Source organism: Epinephelus moara, chromosome 21 (genome assembly GCF_006386435.1).
Source record: "Epinephelus moara isolate mb chromosome 21, YSFRI_EMoa_1.0, whole genome shotgun sequence".
Classification (NCBI taxonomy): domain Eukaryota; kingdom Metazoa; phylum Chordata; class Actinopteri; order Perciformes; family Serranidae; genus Epinephelus; species Epinephelus moara.
The window spans coordinates 13,888,762-13,913,114 of record NC_065526.1 but is presented as its reverse complement, the minus strand read 5'-3'; the positions used below and the strand labels follow the sequence as shown (position 1 = coordinate 13,913,114).

Sequence of the window (24,353 nt, the reverse complement as noted above, 5' to 3'; positions counted from 1 at the left end):
ACTAAAGGGGTCCTGATTGAATTACTGTTTTTATCAAACGAGTCTGGTGGATTTGATAAGAGCATAGATGGGGAACTGAAACTGTTAGCTCCTTACCTAACATAATGGGCTGTCTGAGGGAAAGGTAAAAACACTAAAAATAATTTTTTATTCATTTTCAGACATTTTGCTGCTGCCCGTCCACAGTGGTACATTGTTTAGCTTCCATGGCAATACTTCTCCAAATTGGTGGCATGTAGACTGCCATCTACTGTATGTAATACACTGACTACAGATAAGTACCTCATACAACTCCACTTCAAAAGATCCAAACTATCCCTTTAAGTCAGAAGGGTCTGACGTTCATGTATTACAACAATTTAGAAGGTTTGATTTTAATCATATATGTGTGGTGGAGCAACTCCGTAGATTCAAACAGTTCAGTTTATCTAATCTTAATTAACACACACAAACTGATATCCATCCACTATAGGATCAAAAACTTGTGGTACAAATATAATTATTTACAAACCCTCTTTCTTTTGAGTTTTTTGGGCAATTCTATCCATGATGAGAACAAAGCACTCCTAAAAAACAACATTTGTTTTACACTGCTAAGGGTGATAAATGGAATCCAGACTCCATGACAAACGGTGAGCACAGAGGACTGTTGGATCATCTGTTTTTGTCTCGTGGTGTTAGGTTGCCACAGTTTCCTGCACACAGTACTGAAGCATCTTTGTCTCTGTGCCAATGTGTGTGTGAGTCAACGTACATTTGGGAGGTTGTGTATAATGTATGTGCTATACTTTATAAATGTGTGGATACTGTACAGTGGATGTTTTATTTCTGAGTGTGTGTGTGTGTGTGTTTTTGTTTTTCCTACCAGCATAGGGGACTGGGGCATCCTTGTCTAGAGCTACCAGCGGAGGGTCCAGCAGCACCGTGTCCATGTTCTCTGTGATCACACCATGGTATGATGTTTCTATCCACGGCTTGTGCTTGTTCACTGTGGGAGAGAAGGAAATGCACGTTACAGTTTACAGCATTATTGTAAGGCGTGTTACCATACTTTACATGCTTTGTTGTTTCTTACTGTATCTGAAATGTGCAGAGTCACTCCAAGAGGACTGAGGATGACGAAACAGAGGGCAAGGAAACCTCCAACTTTTAAAAAAAAATAATGTTGTGTGATCATGCCTGTGGGTTGTGATAGATCTCTGAGGTTTTTACACATGACAGGAAGACTAATGGAAGTTTGTGTGGGAACATTGTGGAGAAAAATATTGATGTTTGTTGTATAGCTTTACATCTGTGACTGTCTGGCTTTAAAAATTACTCTGTGGCTCTCTGTAGTGCTTTGTTAGAGAGCACAAACAACACAATTCCTCAAGACGAGAAGCCTTTTGCATTAGTATTCCCACTTGTTTTTTCCTCCTTTTTCCTACACTGTAGACTCTCGAAACAAACGTGTTAAAAGTGACACATTACGGGCTAACTTTTACTATACCAGCATGTCTAGTTAGGGACAACACATTTTGTCTCACTCTCGAGATAGTAAGTGTGTTAGCACATTACAATAACACATGCTGTGTGTTAAATATTTCAACACAGAGAAGTGACACTCCAACAGACAGTGTTGGAAAGGTTACTTTTGAAATGTAATAGGTTTTAAATTACTATTTACCCTGTTAAAAATTTAATAAGCAATTTTACTTACCACATCTTATTACTTTGATTACTTTTCTAAACATATTTTAAACTGGCCAATAAAATTTAATGTTGGACTTCCTTGTGGTTGCATTTTCACTGCTTATTAATAAGCTTACGCTGCACAGTAATGTTAGAGCCCTTTTCTAATACCACAAGGAAAATATTGTTGAATTTCCAGCACTGAAAAACGTTCTTGTCTGACAACATGGCCCCCCTGCCTTGGTGTGGTCGGCTGGTCGCAGGCATGCACGCCTCAGGTTGCGTAGAAAAATGCACATCGATTCGATCAGCAGATGATAGATGGTGCAAATTCAAAGAGACCAAATCGAAAAGAATACTCAAAAATTTTGTTCATACTGCCACAGGCTGCGAGGACAGGCCAACAACACAGGAGCTTGTGAGGATTGGGTTGGCAACTAAAGAGAATCTGTGACCACACAGCAGCTCGTGTTTCGGCTTGAGGGTCACGTATGTTACTTTGCTACTGGGTTAGCTGCTGAAAAGAGGAGAGTAGCTGTGCGATGGCTCATTCTTTGGCTCAGTGTGGTTTTTTTCACAGCAAAATCGAATTGCACCAGAACTTGTAGGTAATCCAAGGATCTTCTATTTCTGGTCTGGCAATGGTGTTACTAACCATCTTGCAACGCGCTAATGTTAGCTTTGCAGTAGAACGTTTTAGTTTGGAGGTGGGAGGGGAAGACAGCATGTTGCCTGTTTCCTTATGTGGGCAGCCTTGTTGAGTGCAGTGGCACTGAAAACATTGTAATAAACACAGTTTTAGCTGTATATTTTATTTTCCAAATCTAAGAGGATAGTTAAACATATCGTTCGGGTGGTAATGCGTACCGAACCGAAAGCCCAGTACCAAACGGTTTGAAATGAATACATGTATTGTTATACCGCTAACTTAAAAATTATGCAGAGACACATTTTGCTGTCATTTCTGGTCGCGCTAACCTCTCTGCTGGCCTGGGCAGGTTGAAGAAAGGCATGTGTCTCCTCACCAGTGGCTACACTGGGCTACACAATGGGCATTTTATACCAAGTCAAGGACTGAATCAAGTCTTTGCAGCAAAGCCTGAACTTCTAATACCTTGACTTAGTCAGGAAAACAACAGCAGGCCAGAAAATCTTTAAAATCCTTGTTACATCTATAAACACTTATTTTTAGATAGAGTTCTAGACTACAGGAGCCATCCAACTCTGTGAAGAGCTCTGTGTTTTGACCTCAACATCTTTGCCCTTCCTCAAGCACCATCATCCTTCTCTATAGTGCATTTTCATTGTTTCTTTTTCTCTCCTTCACTCTCTCTGTTGGTGTTTCTGTGTCTATGCTAGTGTTCTACAACACGGAGAATTCAACCACCCTGCAATAAATGTGATTGAAAGGTCGGGAGGATGAGCCGGAGATTAAAGCAGATCAGCATCACACGTAGTTACTCGCACTGTAAATTAAACTTCCTCCCACTTTCTCGCTACAGAGCCGCACACGTAGATAGAGACCGGTGTACAAGCCACAACAACCAAATGTGCATGTGCAGTTTTCTGTACACACAGACACACACACACACAAATGCGCACATATCTCTAGTGTACAAGTGTCACTCTCCACGGGGACCTGGGATGTCAACTTGACCTTTCAATCCACTGAAGAGGAACGCTTTGTCTCATGCCAATGAGCAGATGACATGTCCAGCTGGCAGCGATTTAAAATGCATCAAACTGTTCCTAAAACCTTCTCACAGCTTTTCATCTGTTTGGACAAATTTCAGTAGTTTTGTCCTACTATTCCATTTTCTCCCTGCATGTCATCATACTCAGTATAAAGAAAGGGGTCAAAGTAAAAAAAAAAAAAAAAATAGTAATAATGAAATAAGAAACGAGGTAAGCTTGTACAAAGAAAATATTTCTTTGAAGGAATGAAGAAAATGTGAAAATATAAATAACCTTGGCAACTTACTATCAACTGGGGACAAAACTATTTTCAGTGGTTTGTATTGGTTTTATTGACATAAAACACAATATACCGATGGGATCATATATTACCAAAATACAACGATTGTGCCTTTGTATTACTCCACATTCACACTTGCCTTCTACTCCTTCAATTCACTGACAGAGACCTACTGATTATTTTAGATGGGACTCTCGCCCCGCTGAGACAGAGTAGAGAGTGGATTATAGGGAGTGAGAGAGAACCACAAGGGAAGACATTATTCATACAAGGAGTCTCATCTCATGCTCATGCAGGAGATAGAAAGCACTGCAGCAAACAGCATGACACTGCTCTGCTGGATAGTGGAGAGCGAAGGTCTGTCTTAGATTGGTGTTTAGGCATCTTTACACCTGGGGTATTTTACTTGCAATCAAGGAAAGTCGGTGCATTAAAGCGTACTACTAGCACATACACTTTTATGGTTGCATTGTAGGTACAGCTTCTCTCGTCTGTGTCGGTAGAAATTTCCACCCAAAAGCAGACGTGAAATGAACTGAAACAATCTTATGAAGAGACTCTTCAAAACCAAGACCATACTAGACTGCGGCACTGAGGTGACTATAAAACAAACTATAAAAATGGACATTATTCAAGTGAGTCTTTGTTTCTGTGCGCTTGCACCTGCCAGGGTATACGTAATAATCCATTGTGCTCACAAAGCATTTCATTTACATTTGGAGATGTCTTCAGTAACTCTAATAGCAGCCCTAAGCTACTGCAGTTTACTCATGGATGGAGAAGGTTCAATTTCTGGTTCAAGGTCTTACATTTATCCCGAACAAATACAGTAGTGGTGGTTGCGGAAGCAGAGCTGTGACTCTTTAAAGGGTTTCTAATATAAGAGCACTTTTGTAGAAAGAGCACACATCAGACCATGGAAATGGGCTATTTCCAAAATGGTTTTCTTGACATGTAGTGCTGTAAAGCCATTATGATGCGTTTAAGGCATTCATCCTTGACATCCTTCTACTGAGCCACAGCGATGAAACAAAAATTGAGCATTGCATTCGAAAAGGAAAAATTGCAGCCAGGAGCAACTGCCTTAACAAAGTCAGACCTGCTAAATGGTTTTCCATAAGATCATCTCTGAAACTGAAACTAAGAGTCTACAGCCATGCTCTGTGAGGCCTCACTAAATTAATGTAAATAAACAAATGCTTCCTTTTTGAAAACCTATTGTATATTAGCAGTCAGCCACTTGAGTAGAAACCGTACCTTTATTTCTAGTGTCGTCTACCATGAGCCTCTAATATCACAGCTCCGGTTACACTGCACAAGTCTTAAGCGGCTAAAGAAAAAATGAGGCTAATGTGGAAGTGTGAAAAACTGTAGTTCCTTGAATGGCCACTTGAGGCTGGCTCCAGAAGCAAGTCAATCCCCATAGATGGCCATGTTAAAATGCCTAACTTTACAGCAGAAATAAACATGCTTACAGCCTGGTACAAAACACGGTTTTGGTCTCTATGGATAATTTAAACTTCTAACTGCAGGGGGTAAATATTATAACTCACCTGTTGACATTTTATTAAGGCTTAAAGTTCCGCTTGTTTGAGGGTGGGGCCGCTTTGAGTGACAGGCTGTCTGTAAGGCATCATTACAGTCTATAGCCTCTGCCCCACTGCAGAAAAAAAGTACTAGAATCTGCTAACATCTGGCTGTTTAACGTAATGGGAAAGGTTACAACTAGGATTCACACTCATACAACCCCTGGTAAAAGTGCTTAATTTAGCGTGAGATGCAATGACATGGCACAATCAAATACCATCCGTCTCTGCCCAAGCAGCACTCAAACATTAATCCAAATTAGTCTGTGCTTAGTTTGAAAGAGACTGAATAACTAAGAGATACAGTATATAAGAAGAAGTAACAACCCTGAAGTTTTCACAGGCCTCCATTATGCTTTCTGCTGTTTACTAACCTGTTTTCCAGGATGTCTGTGACACCAAACATAACATCAAAAAAAAAAAAGCATACACAAAAAGGTGTAGCCTACTCCTCTGCAGCAGAGCCATGAACACAACTCTGGTCTGCTGGCAATGATTAAAGAGTCTATTGCCTATTCCTGCCGAAAAAGCCTGCATACATGTGCTAATTTCGGTGGAAAAGGAGTGTAAGAGTCCGTTCCATCCCTTGCTTATCTACAGTTCCTCCCTCTCGTCCAAATATGGTCACTTCTGGCTCCAAAATATCAGATGGCAATGGCTGAAATGCCAAACTCCAGGCTTCAAAACGTCAACCTACAAACCAATGGGTGACGTCATGGTAGCCATGTCCATCATTTATACAGTCTATGGTCCTACCCCATAGCTCTCGTGGGATCAAAGACCACGCCCCAGCCTTCATTTAACAGCCTTGCTATGCACTTAATAAAAAGTACAGTTGAGGCTGATGGTCATTCATTTGCAGGTATTAGATCCTAAACCAAAATATTGGACACATTTTTAAAAACTGTCCTGATGATGATGCTCAAGGAAAAGTGAGAGTAATACCAAAGATATTAATATTCTTCCTGAGGGGAACACAAACACGTGTACCAAATTTCACAACAATCAAGCTGTTCTTGAAATGTTTTATTAAAACCACAAATTTCAACCTCATGCTGCTGCTAGAGGAAAAGTTTGAGGATTACCTCAGTCACCAGTCTTAATTTTCTGGGTACCATGAATGTCGGGACAGAATTTGATGGCAATCCATGTGACAGTAGTTCAGATATTTAGACCAAAGTAGTGGACTGAGCGACCAACACAAAGGCATCGGCATCTGTGGAGCCATGCTGTATAAACACCATTGCTGCAGCATATGGTTCCTGTGCTATTAAGGTCACAAGTGCCACTGAATGTAATATTCAAGGCGTCTTTGTCCATTTCCTAAGAACCATCTGCAGCCATTACAGCGTCAGGATGCACATTATGAAGGACTAATTCATTTAGTAGAAGAAACAGTCTAAAAGTGGCTCTAGTACAGCACTGGATAAAATCTGATGTGACAGTAATATAGCAGCACAGAACCCCAGAAACAAGATTGTGCTTTCCTGTAAATAACATTACTGCGGGGGATTGTCAGCTTGTCCATCCTGCTACTGAAATCAAAATATCTGTTAGTGTCCTCCCCTGGGACTGAGGCTCATGAAAACATATTACTGTAGCGACACAGGCGGTTGATAATCTACAATATATTTAATTTGGGTCCCAGCTCATATCCAAAAAGACACTGCATTACTGTGATATGTAATGATCAATTTCAAGTCATGTCAAATCCATTTCTTGCAGCATTTATTTGATAACATGATGTTGCAGTAGAACAGATGTAATCCCTCCCTTCCCGTGAGGCAAAATAACAAATAACAACTAGAAGACAAAGAAGCGGAGACGAAAAAGACAAAAAGAAACTTTTAAAACTAGGGATAAAAAGACGATGTAGAAAAAGATAAAAATGAAAAGCTAGACGGAAGAAGACATCACATTAAATTCTGTCTCTGAAAGTTTTGAGATGAGATTTAATAGATGTTATCTGAAAGTAAGAAAATGGCACGCCAAAGCTGAGGAGCCAAGACTTATCCCTAGATTTTGGAACAACCAGGAATCTTTCCTGAGCAACCAACCTTGCAAATTTGCTAATGGTGAGGTAATAAAACCTGCACAGAAAAACCAGTACAATGGAAAACCTCTCTGCTTCTCATGCAAATTACATGAGGCACTTGACAATCTATTTAGAATTTAGAGGTTCTCTAATGCAGTGTAAATCATAAATATCCCTCGACAGGAGGGGAAAGTGAGATAATGTACACTACACACATAATAAAAAAAATGTGAGAGGCGGATGAAAGAAGTGGAGTGGATCAGGGAGCTAAGAATAGAAAAATAAGGGAAAAAACAGTCCCACGGGGTGCATCACAATTTCAGTAATATAACAGAATAATGACAAAACCTCAGTGCTAATGAAAGATGAGGCAGCAGACTGAGCATGTGCAAATCCATAGTGACCTCCCTGTGCCCTGCTAGAATGAGCAGTAATTAAACTTGGGTGAGCCCCAACACACACACACACTCATATTCTCTTACCTACGAGTGTCCTCAGAAAGATACATCTCGATGTTAATGGGTGACTTGTTGACACAATTTGTGTGACTGTGGACCTCTACGCCATGATTACTCAACACCAGAGACAAAAGTAGATCATAAAGATGGATTTACTGCATTAACAGTAGCAACAGAGGACACTAAGGGAAATGTGAAAGAACATGATGGAAGTGATTTAAAGGAAGGAGAATGAAAGGGTTAACAAAGAGGAAGGGAAGATAAGAAGCAGCCATACTGGAGGGGATGGGATGAGTAGGGAGAGATAATGGCAGAAAGGAATCAGAGAGGAAATGGGGCAATTGAGGGTAAAAGAGAGGGCAGGCATAGCAGGCACTTCCTGTATGAAGAACAGTCTGCCGCCTGTAGGACCTCACAAATCCTCCAATTTATTTTCCTGTTAAAATATTAAATTGAATTTCTAATGGAAAGATCACACATCACCAAATAATAGCACTGATCCAAGGGGGCTCCATTCCATTTCATGTAAGGAAAGACCTTGCAGAGGCCTCCAAAAATAATGATTTAGGACAGGACTTTGAGACGCCAACGCTTTGATGGTGATGAGACGATGAGGTCCCAATAATAAAATCCCCCCTGGTTAGCTGAAGAAAAAAAAAACTGAAGACACAGGAGGAAGGACAATCACACCATCAGGTTTGTGTTATCACTGTAGCCTTCATATCAAAAACAAGCTTTGGGTGAGAATTTGGATGGACAGTACAAAAGGTCGATAGATATTGGATTTTTAAAGGCCAATATAATAGCAATAGTTTGGAACAGGGAAAAGCCAATATCAACCCCCCAACACCCCGCGGAACAAACTTGACAGTGTTGGAAATGAATAATCTTTGACTTTTTAAGAAACTAGAAACTGTTAAATTGAACATCTCACTAATAAATACTAGGGCTGTAAACTTCTAGTCAATTGGTCGATTGTTTGTCAATATGCTCATGACAGACCAAAGTCTCATTGGTCGGACAATGTCATGTTATTGTGGACACACAATGTTACCAGGTAGAGTGCAGTCAGTGCATTGGGGCAATTTAGTTAATTTAGAGATAACCTGTGCACATTTTTTCCTCCATCGACCAATCAACTGGTAGAATTTCAGTCGACAAGATTTTTTTTGGGTTGATTACAGCCCTAATAAATACCTGAATAATTAAATAAATCTGGATCACAGAATATCAAACTGAAAGTAATTAATAAATATGGTACTGAACATTAAAAAAAACTAGGTGAGAGTGATTTTTATTTCTTTAAGCTATTAATTTTCAAATTCAAAGTGAGTCTAAGATTTTTAGGAACAAAATAACACTTCTCTGACTTTGTGTACGAAGCCTCCATGCAAACAGTGATCAGAGACGGGCAGTATGTCTGGCACTTGTACTTGAAATATGTATTTCAATTACTTTTGAGTATTTTGTAATGATATCTGACAGTAAAAAAAATAGAGTGGAGTCATCAAAGTTATTTCTTTAAAATACTTTCTCAATGATCCATTTAACATAAAGAACAAAACTAAGTCAAAACCTTTATGGATGGACTGTATGAAATGCAAAAGGGCTTTTAATGAGAAACAAGAGCTTTTAATTTGAAACAGGAAGTGGCAGCATTCACTGAGTCAGACTCACAGACTTTTGCTCTTGCGCTGGACCTGCTGTTCCAGGTCAGCTTAATGTAAATACATGTTAAAATGAAAAGCAATACACTTAGACACAGTCACATGGCAGAGGAGACCTGCTTTAACACAACTATCCATCAGCTACTATCGGAGCCAAGCTCTTCAAATACTGACAGTTTGTAAACTCCCTATTGGCGCCAGTTATTCGGCCCAACCAATAAATCGGTCAACCCTTTAAAGTGATTTGATGTAATGTGATCTGAAATGTGATGTCTCTGATTGGAGTCTGGTAATGGATGTTTGTCACTCTTCAGTGCCAGTTATCAAATTACAGAACAAACTAAATACAATCATTACAAAAAAGAGTAAAGCAACTCCATATTAATCAGTTTTGGTGTTGTTTTCATGCAATCTAATTTCAACCACAGTTTTGCCGTCTAGACATGAAGCTCAGAAATAATGCCCTTCTCTTCTTTCTATTCATTTCTGGCTTCATTAACAGAGAACAAGAATAAAAAGCTACTGACTTGCATTCAATTATTGTTAACTGACTGCATGTTAATTTCACAGAAATTCAAAGCATGAGAGACAATTTGAATTATCTCGCAAAAGAAGATTACACATTCATTTTCTACATTTGAGAAAACAGGAGTCTCCCGTGACACCCTGACGGCTATCACAATATTAAACCATATCTTTTATCCTGGGTTTCTCTAATGAGGCAGTTAAAACAAATAACCTCATTCAAGACTCATCTCTTATATGGATGTGTCCGTGTGGGGAAGTGTTTATGATGCTGTTAGTTTAACAGTAAAAGCAGAGAGAGAATAAAACTGCGGATTCAAAGCAATTCAGCTCATTTAGGATATTTAGTGGATATACATGTGGGTGATAATTGCTTCAGTGGTGAACAGTGATTGTTATTGCACTACACCTCTACCATTAATTGACAGCAATTTAACCTAAGGATTTAAGGATTTTATCATGTGTAGCAGTTACAATACAGCATGAGCAGATATGATTAATACAAGTCCTTAGTGTGTCTGAAAATATACTCGGCATAACTCTTCAGATGTCAGTTTTTACGGAAAAACACCTGCAACAACTTTATATTTCTGGTTGCTGCCAATCAACGATGCAATTAGATACTCAGTAATTCCTTGAGGGGAGTTATATATTTTCTTTAAAGCCGCACTGATCTACAGTATATTTCATATTAACAACGGGTAATGTAAAAGGATTCGCTTGTAGTGACAAACCCACAGAAAATCACCCAAATCTGCAGTTGCCCTCGGCTCTATGGAGCCTTTTAGCATCTTATCGCTCAGAGTTTTGCTTGCCGACTGTAGCTGGAGAACATAGTGTAGCATTCAGCAGCTAAAGAGCCACATGTTGTTCTCAAATACATCAGTTGATCCAGACTCTAAATGAAGGCTAATGTGTATGCTGGATGTGCACAGTGGTCAGTAAACAAAAACTGCACTCAAGTAAATATATTGTTACTTTATAATTATATGAACCCAAGTATAAGTTAATGTATAAACAAAAAGAAACGTAAAAAAGCATCTGGTAAAATAGGCTTAAATGGTGAGTAACCTTACTAGATCTTTTCTCCCTCCCTCTTTCTCAACCCAACCGGTGGAGGCAGATGGCTGCCCACCTAGAGCTTGGTGCTGTTCACAGTTCCTGTCTCTTAAAAAGAAGTTTTTCCTCGCTGAAGTTGCCAAGTGCTTGCTCATGGGGAAACTGTTGGGTCTCTGTAAATGAAATTAAAGGGTATGGTGCTAGACCTGCTCTGCAGGGAAAGTGTCCCGTGATAACTTTTGTTATGATTTGACACTATGTAAAGTGACTTGGCTTAATTTGACTAGATGCAATTTTTATCATCAATGAATTACATTAATTGCCAGTAATGTGCCATACCCAGGGACAAATGACAGAATACATGCTGTTTAGCTCGGTTCAATCTCTTCAAACAAATCAGCAACAAAAAAACTTCTATCATGAGTGAAGCAGAGCAGAGAGCTGCTTCTGGGAAGCTTCAGTGCGTCTGGTAGTGGTAAGCATTGTTTAGAGAGGCTGCGATGAGTTCTGGTGTTCAGATTTAGGTAGGGGGGAATGCATGCTGACAGCGAAACAGTCTTTGACACAACAGAATTGCGATGCAGCTGCGCCCGGTGGATTCCAGGTGTTATTGAATCCTCAAAGGAGAAGCTTTAACACAGTCTGCATCGTGTTTTGTCTCAGTGCCCACAACAAAATCCTCTGTTTTATTCGTGCTGCGACAGTAGGTTAACTTAAGCTCGCTGTCGGACAATCGCTGTTGTGAGTGTGAGCTCAGCTTAATTTAAAAGTTATATACATGTACAGCTAAATGTATTAGCATAAGTAGCGAGAATTACATATATTTTATCAAAACTACTCTTAGTTGTAAAAATTTCTTTAAAAATCTTTTTTTACTCAAGTACATGTAATGCACTGTTACCCACCACTGGATGTGTAAATAGGCAACTTGGTTTACACATTTGGCAGAAACACTTTACAGGGATAATTAACGTCAGGTGTCTATAAATTAACGCAGCTTTCACCAAATAAAACCCTGATTGGTTTCCTCCTGCTTATAGCCTGCCAATCATCATTCGGGGTCCTCAATAAAAGGAGCACGCCTAGAGCGTTCCTTCTCTCTGATCCTCTGCTCTCAGACTGTCTGAGCTGCTGCTGCACTGTTTAAGAAACTTGTTAAGAATATTAAACATATGTGGTGGGAGGTTGAGGACAACAGGTGAGTTTGTGTACCCTATACATTTTTACTCATGTAGTTATTTTGTGTCTAAATACACTAGGTTTATTGGTTTGTGCCACCCTTTTATTTGTTTTGGTAGAGCTTCATTAGGCCTGGTTTTGTTACATTGATTTTATTTGTTTGGCCCAACCCCTTTGTCCCATCCTCCACTACATTTGGAGAACATTGTGTTAAGATTGCTAAGTTTGTAAATAAATCACTTTGATTTTTTCTCTTCAACTTTGACTTCCTCAAATCATTTCATTGCTGGGTTATTGTCTCCTTTTGTCTCCCATTTTCAAAAGTGGAAATAAGACATCATCATCAATTTTACTACATTAGGGCTGACCTGAATGCTTCAAAGCTTCGACTGTTGGCATAACAATCGACGTAAAAATCAGTATGCTCTATTTTCATATGTAAATATTACGGCTGTCAAGCAATTAAAAAAACTAATCTAATTAATGACATGCTCTGTGATTAATTAGGCAAAATGAAGGCGTTATTTTTGACAGCCCTAATATATATACTGCCCCATTACCCCCCAAAAATCTCATAAATATGGAAATAGTTATCCGACATAATTCAGTACCAATCAGCATTAATTATTTTTAGTTATTCTCAGACAAGGACGTATAAACTAAGTGATAGTTTTTTGACTCCGACTTGCTGTCATCTAACGTCAGCTGAAAATGAACAGTCTGACTACAAGACAGGCTTACAGGTGCGCTAGCAAGATGTCAAAAACATCAGTTTCAACATTTGCTAAGATGAACCTCAAGTGCCAGATATGCCAAAGGAAACTGGTGTCACAAACCCACATCGAGCTTGGCAACTCACCTGAACTCGCTGGGTAACAGCTTAGCCATCCTGCAAAGTATTTTTTTTCTGGCTATTATGGCTAATGGCAAACCTGCATGCAAACAAAGTGGCTAATTGTGACGTTAGTTTAGGTGCATCGAAGCTTCGATTCGTCAAGAACATTTCTCCTTGATGCCCAAAACTAATCTTCAGGACAGCCTTGTACGGCTTCTTTACTTTATCTTTACTGTCCTGATTTCTCTCTCAGAACACTGTCATCGATTTGTTTGTTTCAGGGACCAGAAAGAATTCCTACCTGGAGCGACGACTTGCTCGCAAAATACAGTATTTGGTGCAAGTTGAACAATTTATAGACCATTCATCTATGGGTTTCCAGACACGCTGGAAGACACCAACATATACAGTAACACAACTGTTAAAAGCATTCACAGCAATGGCTGAGAAGGGAGCAAACTACAACAGCAGTAGATTAGGCATGAGAAACTCCAACACCCAGGAGAGGAAGGGGACAAAATCATTACATTATGTCCATAATTACTATGAGCATCAACTCTGACTTTTACAGTCCCAGTGCTGAAGTGTAAGATGCAGTTAGCAAGAACAGAGTAATTAGGCATATTGACTGCTGTGAATAAGTCCTGCACTTTAAGCAGAACTAGGTTAGAGCTGGCCAGTGGGTCATTTTCAGAACATAAAGTCTTCCCACTCACTCTCTCCCAGGACCCTTCCTCCTTGTACAGTTAGATTTGCAGGCAGTGTTGTTGTTTTTAAGTGTTGGGTTTTTTTCCTCTTAACAACTCATTAAAAGGGCCATAAACTCTGATCTCCACCAACCACGAGCCATAAAGCCCCCCCAGTTGTGAAGACAATTAGTTTACGGAGATTTTGATTTAATTTGGCTTTGCCCACAATCCCATCAAGACAATTCAGAGGATGCTTTCCTATCCAAACAACAACGTGTGAGATACAGAAGTGCCATAATTGCATTGCGACATACAACTCCTTTTGCTTTTCTCCAGTCTGGTGCTGACTGCATCAAACAAACTGAGGAGGGGAGCAAAGCCACTGTGTTTAATTGGCATCAAATCTTTTACACGCGCAAGTGCAACGTCTATAGGCATGTGAGAAAAACTGTGGAGATACAAAGGAATGTCCGAGGACTAGGGTATCACTTGGGTTTTTTCCTAAACCGATGCTGGACTGAAGCTTTTGATTATTAACAAATTCACCTAATTAATAAAACCTAACCCAACTACAATAACATAACAGGACATAACAGCGTAACATGACAGCAAAATACATTTGGAGTTTGGATCAGCTGTCTCCCAGCAGCCACACATTCCTCCATTATCTGTTTAGGAGCAGCTGAGATTGTCACTACATGGAGAATAGCTGGTCCACCTTAACAGTCCACCTTAAGTGAGCCAGGTCAGGTTTCCATGAGAGGCTAACCCCACTTGCTAACTTCACTTTTGGCTTGGTTCTTGAGGGTGTGTTGCATTTGTTCGCTGACATATAGCCACACAGTTTAACTTCACACTCTCTGCTCCGGTCGCCGCAGCCTCACTGTCACGCATCACAGTCAAACACACGTCCGGCACCGTAATCTAGGTTGTGATTCGGTCCAGTGGCTACTGGTCATATAGGAAATGGAGCCTCATTGGCACTGGGTTTCAGTACCCAACTCGCCGCTGACACACAGTGCAAGCGTGTGAGTGTGCTTATACGGTAGATGGCCGTGGACAAAACCTATGGAGAACAAATTAAAGAATCACACGGAGAAGTTAATGAGAGAACTGATTTACCTACTGCTGAAAAAAATACATATAATCACAGAGGAATGCAAGAAGGAAGAGGGGATATAGGGTAGAAAGTCAATGGTCTGTGGTGGTATTGTATCTCCTCGTGAGCGTGAGATGAAACTCAGCAGGTTTCTAATTCTGGTGGATCTGATGAGTCAGCAGAACCCTATGGAGACTATGGAGGGTGAGTGGGTGGAGTTGTTACAGAAAATGACAACAATTTGAACCAGAAAAAAAACCTATTATCCACATCCAAAACACAGAGAGGGGCAATCTGTGCCCTGCTGTCGGTTACTATATGATACACAGGATTTACCAGTCAGACACACAGAAACAGAGAGGCCATAGTACATCACAGATTGAAGGCTCACCTTGAGGACCAAGACACGATGCATAAAATAACTGTATAACACATAACAGACTAGACATAACCATCATCGGCATGGGTAACCTTCAGCTTATGAAAGCGTGGCTTTCATCTGAAAGACTTATGAGAGCTTCGATGTCATTTAAGACAGAAGACAAGTCTGCCGCCTCGGTTGATTCAACAGATATGCTATTTGCATTAGCACCAATTCTTTGAAAAATAATTGCCATCATTACACTTTTAAGCAAACATTGCAATTTGTTTAACTCCCTGATTAGGGCTTTTTTTCTGGTGGTGGCATTTCCTGACGCCAGAGCCAAAGCGATACCCGGGGAGTCTCAAAATGTCAATTGTTTGCCATTAGAGTGCTTGGCATTCACTATAAGGAAAGATTGAGCCCTGCTGAGAGAAATTCAGTGTGCCTGCCCTCCAGAATTGCACTCAATAATAAACCTTATTTGTTTTTCTTCCTTGTCTGCCTCTCCTACTTGTTATGAACCATTTGTTTGACTTACAGTACAATGAGAGAGGGAGGGCGCGTGTCTTGGATAACCAGCAATGGCTCTGATTAGTTTCTGCAGAAAAAGAGATGCAGAGTGCTCTGAGTGATGGCTTACTGTCAATTAGTTTCACTGAGTGGGCCAATGAAGGGGCACAACAGAAGGATTTGAAAGGAGGGAAGTGAAAGTGGAGTGCAGGGAAAAGGACAACAAAGAGAGAACAGAGAAGGGGACGGGAGGGAGGAGGAGGGAGGAGGTGATATCTCCATTAACAGAAAGCAGCAGGCGGTGAGAGGAGCTGTGGTGAGGAGAAACGGATGGCAGTGTGACTGACTGGATTGAATAAGAAACAGTTCCACTCTGCAGACTTGAGCCTCATGTGGTGATCAACCAACGTAAACAGCCTACCATTTGCACTTATTTCAACTCACTTCAAATACGACAATCTGCTGAGTGTCAAAAAAACTTTAAATGGAAATTCCACGCCCTGACTGGCCGCTGTGAGTGATTCCTCCATCTGTTTATGTCTAGTTTTGCACCATATATTCAGTGACACTATTTTACACCTTCAATGCAAAGCAGACATAAAAGACTGTGAGAACAAATGTTGACAGTTTGAATAGATTTATACAGTGTGGAAGGGTTATAATCCCCAGCAAGGAAGACGTATGTGACAGTACTACAATGAGTGTGCCAGTTCATCACATGATATATCAAATGAACGGTTAATGGAAAACACTTAAATCTATTTAGTGCTGTCTGCATTTTGTTTACATAATCAAAAATATTTTCATGATGCATCTTTTGATAATGTTTGTTTTGTTGCAGTTTCAATCAGGCAGTTTCAGTTCTGGTTTCAGGTTTTTGGACATTTTTTGAAGTTGTTTTATGAACAAACATGATCTGCAGCAGACTGTTTCCTCTGAGGGGGTGAAAAGAAGCTCTTTATATCTCCAACTACACTGAATATGTGTTGACACCAACAGGGAGCAATCTGGACTCCATTTTGTAACTGTCAGTATTTATGGTTTCATTGAAACGCTGCACTGTTAAACGGCGAATATTTTAAGAGGTAAGAAAATAAAATGCACCTCAAGTTTGCTGAAATGGCTGCTATGTGAATCTATGTCAATGTGACAAAATTACAGAATTAATCAAGCATCAGTAACTCTGAAATATCTTTCAGTTTAAAGTGCTTTAACTTACAGTACAGTCAAATTTATGAATTAAATCATTACCAAACATTGATAATTAACTGATGCTCACCTACAACTTATGAATGAATTTGTTTCCTTTGGCCCATGTGTACTATTTTGTCAGCTACGCTCCATTTCCTGGTTAGGGATGGGTTCCAATCACTAGTTTTCATTTGGGATCTGGGTCCCAGTTGGCAAAATACCAGACCTCTTATAAGATGATAATAATAATCACAGGCAGCAGATACTGTCAATTCCATATTGACTAAAATGAAATTTTTATGTGTTCTCTGACAGTCAGTGTCTCTGCTCAGCCAAATATCAATTATGAGTGAACAGTAACATCACTATCAGCATCAGTTAACAACCAGCAGACTGGTGACTTGTGCATTGGGACCTCCGGTATTTGAAACAAGTGACTTGTGGGGGGGAAAGGTGTAAAAGTAAGTAGGTCACAGCTGTTGCTTCAGGGTTTTAGAAAACCAAAATTTCATAAATTGTCATCCTGGCTAATTGTCATATCCAGGTTGTAGTCAACATTAACTGGCTTCAACTCAAAGCTTTTCAACAGAAGGTGCTAACAGCGGCCAGTTGCACCAGCTATACATAGTAACTTCTCTCTTAAATGAGAGTGCAAAGTCCACACTAAACGATGTGTTGAAACCAGTTTGATCATAAAGCTGTCTTGATGTTCGGTGCACCACAGACCACACAAGGTTTATCTCAGACCCCCTTTTCCATCAAAATTAGCACATGTACATAGGGGGTTCTTTTCACATGGGAAAACCAGCTATAACTGTTGATGCACTCCTGTCCCGTTGCCAGTAGATAGATATTTATGAGTCCTGTATGCCGTCCAGAAATTTTCAGATAAATAAACAGGCAACTTTAATAACACCAACAGCACCATGTAACACAGCTCTGCTGCGGATGACTCTGCCTTTTTCTGTGGGTGTGTCACTTTAGACGTCACGGACAAGCCGGTTAGTAAACAGTAGAAAGCAGCATGGAGGCTTGTAAAGCTTTATGGTGGTAACTTCTTTTTATATATCTCCTGCCTATTCAGAGTCTCTTTCAAACTTGGAGCAGACTAATTCGGTAGGATGTTTGAAGGCTGCTTGGGTGGAAACAGGGGGTATTCTGTGGTGGTGCGCATTGCATCTCGCCGGTTAAGGGGCTTAAATTAGCATGTTTACCAAGGTGTTGTGTTTTCATCAATGCTGATCAGAACTGGAGTCGATAAATTCCTGTATCCTGGGTGTGAAAGCTGTTTGTAAACTTCCCCACTGCATTAAAAAGCCAAATGTTAGCGGGTGTTAGTGGGTTTTTTGAGCAGTGGAAAAGGGGTTTTAGCTACTCTAGCTACATTTCAACTTTAAATGGTCAATCATTGAAAAGCACTATGCTGTTTAACATCTAAAAATAGCTATCCTCAATCCCCACACAACAACAATAAGGTCTGCAAATTATAACAAAGAATTATGATGCTAGCTATACAACAAGTGGTGAAACTGTCAACTGCAATATAGGGTAATATAACTGTTCGCTATTATTGGGCAGATAAAACTGTAATGTTATTACAGCCACATTATGATAACCTTATAAATTTGTGTTCCAATGGATATTTAAATGTAACTGCCCGCCTACTTTTATGTGTTATTTTATTTGTATGCACTTTATTTTGCATGTTTAGACTCTCCCATTCAATTTCTGTTTTGATTACAAAAGGTATGAGATCACCTGGGGGTATTAGCTATCCCAAACCTAACAGGTCTGACGCTACTATGCACCCCGGCTGTATCTAGGCTAAGGGCTAACATGCTAACTATTATTTTTATGTCACTAGTCACTTGAAACAAATTTAGGACAATAGGAAACAGGTTGAAATAAACCGAAATTTCCCTTTAAGACTCACATTAGGAAACAGGTTGAAATAAACCGAAATTTCCCTTTAAGACTCACATAGAGAAGCAGCATTTAGTGTTTGCACCACATGTCTGAAACAAAGTTCCACAAAACAGTCGGTCTGCTGCAACTCTGAATTCTTTAAAAGCAAGGCTGAAGATGTTTCTGTTTGCTGCTGCCTTTTGTTAAATCAAATATTGATTCATTTCTTGTACACTGCAACTTTTATTCACAAAGCCGGTGCAAGCCAGTGCACATCTTTAAGTTTCTGCCATTTATAACTTTATACTTGCAAAGGTTGAAGACTGAGCCTGTTGACTCGATTCATTGCCTGAAGTGATTCAATGAGCAGAATTGATGCTGGATTTGAGCTTGATGAAATGCTAATTCGGTAACTAACTGGCTACCTCACTTTATGTTTCTATTTTGTCACATGAGCTCAGAAGTCTCACTGCTCTGCCATATTGCTTAGTTTGACATTCAAGACATCGTGCCAGGTGAGGGACACATCACTCAATCCACTCCAGTCATGAAAGTTGTACTCCGGCAGACATCTGTTTGGTTGATGCACTTCTTATCCTTTTTGTTGCCGATTCACATCGCAGCTGAACCAGCTGTGAGTCTGACTGTGTCTGACTTTTCCTGCCGTCTGTCTCAGATCTTCTGTCTGTCACTGTCTGCCATGGTAAATCTGTCATCTGAAGCCATTTACCCATGTCTTTCTTTTGCACTATCTCTCTCTCTCTCTCTCTCTCTCTCTCTCTCTCTGTCGCTACCTGTCAGTGGCATCAGGTAACAGGTGTTAACTGTCAGTCTGACAATTTGTTGGGACTTTTCCCGATGAAGACTTATATTAAATGTCCCTTGAACGACCAAGCTGGAAAGAATCGAGGAGTGACAGTGAAGTGTCAGTGAAGGCGACATAGCTGAAAACAGGGGAGAAATGTTCAGCACATATTGGATGGATCCAGATGATAATAATGACAAAGATGGACGTGGCAATGTGGGCTAACAGATGAGGATTAGCAGATTTCAAAATGTGGGCTGCTGTTTACTTTCTTGGCACTGTAAATTTAATTAATACTATAATCCTCTACTAAACTAGTATTCTGATCACTAAAACACTGTGTATCCAAACAGTCAGTCCCAACTCAGAGAAAGTGGATTTGAGATTAACACAGATAAAAGACCGAGCCGCTTGCGACCTGCTTCCTCCTGGCCTCTCAGTTCTGTTTCCTCTGGACAATGTCTAACATCTACGAATCCACCAGAGGAATAATGGAGTAAAAAGAGCAGGAAGTCTGTTATATCTGTCCAAGCTGCAAGATGTCTGATTCAATTACAGCACAAAATCTGTTTCAATAGCGCTCTAACAAGAAGGGAGCAGGAAATTACTTCCTCTGTGGTGTCCTCAACAGAGCCCATAGCCGAGCACAGTGACTACATCAGAGGGTCTAAAAATGGCTAGTCTGTTCCCTTTGTGAAGAAGCTGTCACGAAAATACATCCTGAAGCTGCCACTTTCCCTCTTTGAGAAAACAGGATACAGATATTACTTTTAGGATAAGAAATATAATGTACAAAGTCTAAAAGATACTCAATTAATTAGAAAAACTGCTGCACACTGCAACTGCTGCTGATACATTAAACCTCCTGTGTAAGTATGGATATGTCTTCAGAGCTGCTGACCACACTTAACTATGCCCATAACAAATAACTATCATAAACACAATCAAATTTGCTGTCACAGGCCATGTGGGTGCTGTTATCGCTGTGTCTGAACTACTTGTGTCCACATAATGTCCCATAACAACAAACTTAATTCTTCTCATAGTTAAAGGATAACTTCGGTATTTTTCAACCTGGGCCCTATTTCCCCATGTGTATCTGTGCGTATGATTCATAGGTACAACTCGTTTTAAAATCGGTTCAGTATTGAGGGAGGCGGATGCAGCCGGCAGCCGCGAGGTAGATATGGGGGCAAATGCGTCCCATATAAGTTTGCGCATTAGAAGTGCTTTTTTTCGCCACTGAGTGGTTCAGATCACCAGTGCTATCTCTGTAAATAGCATACTGAGCGTTTCGAACATTGTTTATATAACATTACCTCCACTGTGTCTGTAGCTCTCTCTACTCGTGGGACAGCCGTTTTCTTGAGGAAGAGGTGTTTGGGGATTGGAGGTCTTCTCTTCTTCGGCTGGCAGTAGTCATCTTGGGAGAAGTGAGCACTGCAGACCCGATGGTCTGCAAGGCGTAGTTTCTGGACAGGAGTGTTAGCATCCATTTGTAGCACAACTAGCCACAACTTCATTATCTCGCTGTCCGACAAAGGCAGCCTATGAAAGCTGTACGGGGTGTTGCACGACATCCTGTTCTTGCAATTCAGATAAGCACAAACACGAACCATTGTTTTCAATCGATGCAGTAAAACTCTCAACTGTACTCCGGGACAACCAGCGCCACTCTGAGCGGCGCTCAGCATGGCTCCTCTGTTTTCTTCCGGCAACAAGCAAAGCTCTCGCGAGATGATGTCACACACAGCCCAGAGGAAGTGAAGGGTAAGGGAAACGCCTAGTATGCTATTTACAGAGATAGCACTGGCGATCTGAACCAGTCAGTGGTGAAAAAAAACACTTTTAATGCACAAACTTATACGGGACGCATTTGCCCCCATATCTACGTCGCAGCTGCCGGCTGCATCTGCCTCCCTCAATACTGAACCAATTTTAAAACGAGTTGTACCTATGAATTATACACACACATACAAATGGGGAAATAGGGCCCAGGTTGAAAAATACCGAAGTTATCCTTTAACAAGTTCTTCAGCTGAGGTCTGCACAATATGGGGGAAACCTGCAATGTGCGATAACACTGTTCATGGAAAATCTGCCACATTTGGCGCTTAATGGGTGTTAATTTTGGACCCTGAAGGTGTGCAAAATTGAAATTAACACCCGCCAAGCACCAAATGTGGTAGATTTTCTGTTAGTTGAGTAAATCTCAGGAGACTATCAGCCCCATGGGCAAGTGTATGTTTGTACCAAAATAGTCATGTAATAAAAAACTAAGCCTACTGTGTTTTGATGCCATTTACAGTTGCTCTGCTTCTGTCCTGTGCTGTCTGGTGTCTGTGCCACATTGGCAAGCAAATATATGAATAGGGTTGCATAACTTTCCAATTAACCACTACTCATTTCTAACAGTTTGCAAGTGTAGGCTATCATTATGTGTTGTTATAACACTACAATTTCATCAGCCCAATAATAATAGGGTACTGTTATATTACACTATGTTGTAATTGACACGCACACAGGAACAAGTACTTCATGGTGCATTCAGGTGCACGTCAACTGTACAAATCTAGATTGCTTTGTATGGCAAAGCATGTGAGCATCGGCAAGGACTTCATGGTGAATTCAAGTGCACCTTCTAAACTCAGGAATCTAAAGTTGCAGTATTCAAGATCGACCTTGGTTTCAAGACCAGCCTGAAGACCATTTTTTGGAGGTCTCAGTCTTGGTTCAGACTTTACTGCATTTTTTACTTGTTCTTGGACAAAGAAGACTACGGATTTTATTTAACTATGGCTACGTCACTAAACTTCCTATGCATAAAAGGAGCGTTGAATAAAGATGTTAAAGGTGATTTCAGCTCCCATGTGTTTGTAAAAATCCCATATATCCTCATGATCATCATCATCTTCCAGATCAATTTGAGGGTGCCTATGGTTTGCATGTTCCCGTTTTTACCATAAGTGTGTCACACAGTGTGGGACTCGCACTGGTTTGGTCTTGGTCTTGCCTTCGTCTCGATACACTCTGGTCTCACTCATGACTTGGTCTCCATTTAGTGAGATCTTTCATTACTTTCCTTAGATGCTAAAAATTACAGCTATATTCCATTCATTGTCCAACTTGCTATCAGTAAACTCAATATTCTTGTAGAACAGGTCTCCAAGTACCTCTGTGATCATTTTCAAGCTGTTAAACAATATTTTAGTAATTTTTTTTTTTTTTTTTTAAATAATCATACCTACTATGTATACATTTTGGCAAGTAAAAATATGCATGCTCAAAATACTTAATTTAATTTCTTTCAGTGAATGTAAGCTATTCAATGTTTGGGGTCAATATTAACAGTGTGCCTATTAAAGCAGAAAGACATAGGAATGGGCAGTGTTTATTTACACTGCCAATCTTGCACCTCAGCTACTCATTTTAGCACTTTATTAAATGCACTTTTTATATCTATTTATTACATTACTGCCGTTCTTATGTCTTTTATAACTGTTTTATTGTCCTGTGCTCCTGTCCGTTTTGTTTTCTTTTATGTACACCATGAGATTGCTACCTCAATTTCGTTGTTTGCTTGACTCACAATGACAATAAAGATTTGAATTGAATTGAATTATCGCAAGCCATCGTAATATGGAACAATGTTATCACATTCAACAGAGTTTCCACATATTGTGATGGCTTAAGATATATCTATGCACACACCACTATATATTTAACCATTCTGTGAACTCATTCGATGGGGAAAAATGTGTAGTGGAATTAATTCAGAAAGTGAATAATGTCTTAAAGAACTTGAAATATAAAGGTATAACATATGGCTGGAAAATAGTTGCAAATCCACGTATGGTACTGTGGATAAAGAGTGGGAAATCACTCCAGGGAGGTTAAAGTTGCTGGCAGAGGCATTTTTAAAGCGGGAGAAAAGCTTTAGTCATGGCTGAAGGGGCCTATAAGCCCCTCTAGAAAAGTATGAGCATGAAAAAACAGTTACTTTCCACAGCAGACTCATTTACTGCACACAGCTGTGTATGCAAACACACCAACACACAGTAACCCAACAACACTGACAGAATAAGTAAGTACTGCACCACTGGGAATGAGGGTTTAGAGCTTTTAAGTACCGTTTTAGTACTTTGTCTCAACAGTCTTCTGGTCACAATGATGTGCACAGTGGTGTGTGTCTTTTTTGAGCACCAGGACTCAAAGGTAAAAGAAACCGTATTATAAATCCTACCGTCTGACTCCTGAGTGATGGAGCTGGTGCTGAAAAAGATACAGTGAGAAGTAATTGGACTGTGATCTCAAATGAGCTGAAGCGTGTGTATGTGTGTGCTTTTACGGTATAATGTGGATTTCAATTCACTTGGGTGAGCTGTTTCTTCTTTCTTCTTCTTCTTCTAAGGAAAAAGTGCATACACTAAATGTACACTGTAGATCACTGTTAAGATCAACAATACTTGTATTTTCAGTACTTATTTCATTTCCCCTTATCTGTGTAACACCATTTCCTATAACATAATCAGTGTAGTGTGGAGGGTCAGTCTGTCTTAAAGAAGCAATAAGCGAAATTCATCATTTCTAGATTGAAGGAATTAAAAAATTGCTATGTGAAGAACTAGAGGTGTAATTTCATCTGGAGTATAGCATGACCTCACACACCCTCTCTCTGTGTTGATCTCCAGCCCATTGTTTACAAGCCGGTCCGGCTGCGCGTTCATGTACGTTCATGTGAATTCTTCTTCTCCTGGACAGGTACAACATAAAGTCAAATGTCTGTTTTATTTAGTGTTA

At 40.0% G+C, this 24,353-nt stretch overlaps 1 protein-coding gene across 1 annotated transcript in view; it reads right to left on the bottom strand.

Moving 5' to 3' along the window:
- clstn2a (calsyntenin 2a) overlaps window positions 1–24,353 on the bottom strand; it is a 229,796-nt gene that overhangs the window by 128,519 nt on the left and 76,924 nt on the right. Inside the window, exon 2 of the mRNA XM_050033688.1 lies at window positions 866–988. Within this exon, the coding sequence (XP_049889645.1) occupies window positions 866–988 (123 nt within the window). The remainder of the gene's footprint in view (window positions 1–865; window positions 989–24,353) is intronic.